Source organism: Ascaphus truei, chromosome 7, assembly GCF_040206685.1.
Source record: "Ascaphus truei isolate aAscTru1 chromosome 7, aAscTru1.hap1, whole genome shotgun sequence".
Classification (NCBI taxonomy): Eukaryota; Metazoa; Chordata; class Amphibia; order Anura; family Ascaphidae; genus Ascaphus; species Ascaphus truei.
In genome coordinates this window covers 55,383,986-55,389,227 of record NC_134489.1, presented here as the reverse complement: position 1 = coordinate 55,389,227, position 5,242 = coordinate 55,383,986, and the positions used below count along the sequence as shown (strand labels likewise).

Here is a 5,242-nt window from a genome sequence, read left to right as displayed (position 1 = left end):
TATTGCATAATCTTACAGGCCAGATCCAACTTAATTCATTAGGCAAAATACGAAACACATTTTTGTGAAATAATATTGTAAGGAAATTTGGCAAATGTTACCAATTAATTATTATGTTTATCTGTGTGTACTAAATAATTAGATATTTCTCCTGCCAGCATAATGATCCTTTAACAGACATGAGAATCGCAGTGCTGTTTAGTTCACATATGTATGCACATGAAATATTTAATCATGCTCAGTTAAAAATTTCACATTGTTAAGTATGTGTCTTTAGCATTACTGAATTAGAATAAGTTCTTCTTAAATGTGTAAAATATGTATAATCATTTCCCACTTCACTGTGTATACGGTTCGAATAAGATATCCGTCATACATGAACTATACAGTATATAATTAAATGTAGGACTGATATTTGTAGATACACTATACATGAGCACCACATGCTGAAATCAGGATAGATTAATTGATCATTGTTCTCATAACACGTATCATACCATGCACTCCCTTATACGTAATTTTGGAATACTCTGTGTGTTTATTTCAAACAGAGGTAATCATAGTTATTTTGTATACGCTTAGTGTATCATTTAACGGGCCAACATGGAGAAGTATAGCCTATGGTAAAAATGAATATTTAATGAAAATTTAGAGAAGATGTGTTGTGATGGCTTATTTTTAATTCTTTTTTTGGGGGGGGGGGGGGGGGGGAGGGGAAACCGGGTGGTAGGTTTTGATCTGATCACATTTTCAGTAGTAGGCGTAGAAGTGCTTGGTGTAGCACAAATAGGTGTCACACATTCGGCCATTGCTGGGGTCACTACAGTAGTTTGTATGGTACGTTGTGGTTGTGCCAGTGCCTGTGCTTCTGGCTGTGGATATGCCTGTTGCTGTGGCATTCCCATTCACAGTGCTTCTGGCTATGGATATGCCTGTTGCTGTGGCATTGGCTTTGGCATTGCCAGTCCCAGTACTTCTGGCTGTGGGTATGCCTGTTGCTGTGGCATTGGTTGTGGCGTTGCCAGTCCCAGTGCCTGTGCCAGTGCTTCTAAAAGTGGATTTGGCTGTGGGTAGGGGATTGGCTGTGCCAGTCCCAGTGCCTGTGCCAGTGCTTGTAAGAGTGGATTTTGCTGTGGCATTGGTTGTGGCTTTGCCATACATTGTTCTATAATAGTTAAACTATTAGAAATGGCCTTTAGAGTATCCAGTTGTGTGAAAATGCCTCTCATGTTGATTAGTTCATCACATATGGTCTGATTTGTTTTCTGCTGGTTGTCTGCCACAGACTGTTGATGTTGAAAAAACAATTCCAATGAAGATTTTAAGGATGCATATTCAGCTGAACACCTATTGTCCCCTTGGCCTGCTTGGAGAGGCTCATGGTCCTCTTCATCTTCTATTTCAGGATGTGGTATATCCTGGTCCGGATTGTAACCCTCGAGAAACAGTTGTGGTGTAGAATCATCAGGATTAGGGACATCCAGTTCTCGGAGTGCCTCAGCATCTTCATGTTCGACGGTCTCTTCCAAAGATTGATTTTCTTGTGTCTCCTCAACAAATTCCTCCTCACTTTCCAATTCGTCAAGATTTTGGGTTGACAAATCAGAGTCTGTTTCGTTATCCACAACTATAACATTCAAAATATAATTTGTTATGAACATAATGACAAACTAATTATGTGCTGCTGTTGTTATTTTGGCTGGAGATTTATATTGTTATGCATTGTATCATCTACTTAACAATAAATTAGTATTATTTTTGAACATCAATCTCATTTGTTATGTACATATGCCATTCACATCAGCTAATCAAAACATAATATTTGTGTCAAAATGGTGGATATGTAACGGAAATTGGAACTATACACTTTAAATTCACACGTGAAGCTTACATACAGTACACATTTCTGGTGCTATCCAAATTGTTAAACACGAGTACAACGTCAACTGTCCTATTGCCACTACATTAGTGTACACAGATCTACTTTGAATGCAGTTATCCTTTGTTTGTAAATTTTGTAAACACTAAATATATTGAGTCAATGAATGTTAATACGTTTCTTAATATTACGCCTACACACACTCATGTATGTTATTGTCCTTCAAAAAATTTGGGGACACATGAGGTCAGTGTATTTTATGAAGACCTCTGATGGTTACGTTTAAAACACATGACTGTACAACAGTGAAAGTAAGTACTGTGTGCAACATTTTAGGTGCTTATGTGAAAGTGTTGTCATTACAGAATGTGCATGGGAATATAAATAGAAATAGTTTATGATCTCACCTTCAGCAGTTGCGACTCCTGTAAAAATACAACAGTAATAGATTGTTAGTTATATCAGTATATGATTGTAGCCAGGTCCCCAAAGAGTCCTCCCGGTGGCGTCAGAGGCACGCGCCGCCATCTTTGTTATGTCCGCACAGGCGCAGAGGCTCGCGCATGCGCAGACGCGACGTGGCGGCCAATATAGTGAGCGTGAAGGGGCAGAGATGGCGCTCCATAGTGCAAGGACTCCCCATGGTCGCGCAGGCGCAGTTAAGCATAGCGGTGGCCATTACAGCTTTGCATAGGCGCAGTAAAGATAGCGCACGCGGTCCCAATGCTAAAGAGGTCCTGGGTGGACTACAATTCCCAGCAGCCTCTGGGGACCGCCCTTTCACCCACATCACAAGCAGCCAGCCAGCAAATAGAGTTTGCAGCTTCTCCTGTTGGCGAAGGATACTATGTTGCAGAGACCACGCTTGTCAGTTGGAGCTGGGAGCAGGAAGGGGGAGGAAGTGTGTAACGAGCAAGTGGCTCTTACGCTAGGCCAGGTTACCCCCAGGCCCCAGGTAGGTCCCACTCCCCACTAGGTTAGTGGGTAAGTCATAGGGAAGGCCCCTTAGGTAGGGACCCTGCCCTTAGGTGAGTGTAAGTCTAGTCAGTGACACAGCTGCAGTGCTGTGTGCTCTGACTAGAAGAGACAGTGTGGCTTTGTAATGCAGCCACAACAGTTAGTTTGACTGCGTCAGTGAGAGGCCACTCATAGGAAGAAGGGGGGGGGGGGGCTGCATTCTAGGTTTTACAGTGTGTGTGATATCACTAGTGCCAGTTGCACGTGGTGAGCTGCCAGAGTCTGGGATCAGACAGAAGCTACAATAAGAGATCTTCTGCATGCAGGGGCTAGGGTAGAGGTATACCCCCAGGGCCCATTTAGACCCCTGAGACACTAGAGGAATACTGTATGTGATAGGGACTGCCTTAAGACAGGCACTCCTTCACATACTCAGAGAAAGAGGAAGAGACATGCTGCAGGACAGTGCCTGAATGCCGTGCAGCCTGAGTGCAGAAAGAGTATCCATTCCTGCAGAGAGCAGCGCAGTGCGGCGGGGGATCACTGTGCGGTTTTGCTGAGTTCCAAGGATTATCCTGATCAGGCGCAGTGATCAGGGAGGTAGTAGAATAAGTGCACACCGGGCCCCAACACAGGGAAGCGCTATCCCTCACACCCACACTCTCTTTATGGTTGTGGACACTCACATTATTATCAAAGGAACTGAGGGTGATGTGATGATGGACATGTGGGTGAGGGGATGGTATGCATTCAGGGTGATGCAATGTTATTCATGTAATGATGTATTGATGTTATGCAAAGAGAGTTTCATTTAAGTTATCGTTCATGCTCAGTAAATACTGTTTATTCACATTGTGTGTGTTTACTGTATGGTTGTTCTGGTGAGGGCACACTCCCACCACGTTGGGATCCCTCATCAGTGGAGGCGCTGCACCAAGTGTAAGTATATACCCCAGGTTCCCCGAGGCGGAAGCTCAGCCCTCCTGGTTGCCAAACAGCACCACACTGATAAGTAGTCAGATACACCTACCCACCTCAATCTCACTTAGGGTGGAGGAAAGAGGGCTACATGATGTAAATACGGGCCTAACATTTTTATGGCTATTGTGCACATATGATGTGACTGTACACTTCCTATCATATCATTTTACAGTTCAAAAATTACATCTATCTATCTATCTATCTATCTATCTATCTATCTATCTCTCATACATACACTACTCTTGTATTTTTGGTATTTGAGATATTATATCTCCCAAAAATGCTAGGCGAAACATACAATGGCCCAACCATGACCTTATAGATACTTAATCATAATAGATGGAGACACATACATGTAAGTGCACATTTATTAATATGCTCTAAATTGTCTAAGTATCAGTTACATAACAAGCCAGATTTAGAAAAAGTAAACACATAATGAACTGTGTAATTTATGGATTAGTTGACAGCATCATATAAACTAGAGTGAATAATTCGATTTGTATAAATGATTGACTTTTAATCCAGTATTTAGGCATAAATTAGACAGATTGAATATCATAGTACTCACCTTGTGATGGCTGGGAAAGAATTGGCCTTGCTATCCCTGTCCCCTCCAATCCCAAAAAACAGGTGTGGTTTATGTGGTGTATATTTTCATTTTAATTTTATAAAAAGTTTTCTACATTTCTTTTCTCCACATACAGTACAGTACAGTACTCTATGGGAGTTTAAACGCATAAACATCAGACAAGAAAAGACTTACGACTCAATAATCCTTCACGTATTTGAAAAATGTCTGAATTTTTCTTTTACAGTAGCATGTGAGTGGGCAATTTATAGCATTTTTGAGCACTTGGCTAATTCATTTGTATCAATTTTGCACTATGTACATTTTTTCTGTTTTTCAATGAACCCTGAGAGAGTTTGCACTTTGGATCTGTTGCTGTCTTACTAGAACATCCCCCATAGTGTACTTGTCTATCACCCATTAGTCAATAGAAACTCCTAGTCAACCAAATATTAATTCTATGCATTACACTTAAAATTGAAGTGCTATTTTATGTTAAAATTACACTAAAATAAATGTATATTTACTCCTTTAAAAGCATGCTTATACAAACAGACTCTAATTACCATTCAAGCTTTTTTTAAGGAATGAATAATAATGAATAATGGTTTGTTAATACATTTTTTCATCTCTGAAAACACTGCGTGGGTTTGCATGCCGTCTACCCCATGATACAAATAACAGCTTTTTGGCATTTAGCACCCACATAATGTCTAAAACAAGAGTAACCAGCGACCAGCCGCCAAAACACATCTCTGAAAGTGCAGATGACAGAATCACCTATTTGCATATCAATGGAACTTATAATCATCATTGTTATTAGTACTCTGAACACTCAATTACTAACTACAAAA

At 40.8% G+C, this 5,242-nt stretch overlaps 1 protein-coding gene across 1 annotated transcript in view; it reads right to left on the bottom strand.

Moving 5' to 3' along the window:
• Window positions 1-847: 847 nt before the first annotated feature.
• Window positions 848-5,242, bottom strand: part of LOC142499986 (uncharacterized) — a 110,154-nt gene continuing 105,759 nt past the window's right edge. The window contains exons 6-7 of the mRNA XM_075610042.1: window positions 2,287-2,304; window positions 848-1,627 (exon numbers count right to left, since the gene is read on the bottom strand). Coding sequence (XP_075466157.1) covers window positions 921-1,627; window positions 2,287-2,304 — 725 coding nt within the window. The 3' untranslated portion in view covers window positions 848-920. The remainder of the gene's footprint in view (window positions 1,628-2,286; window positions 2,305-5,242) is intronic.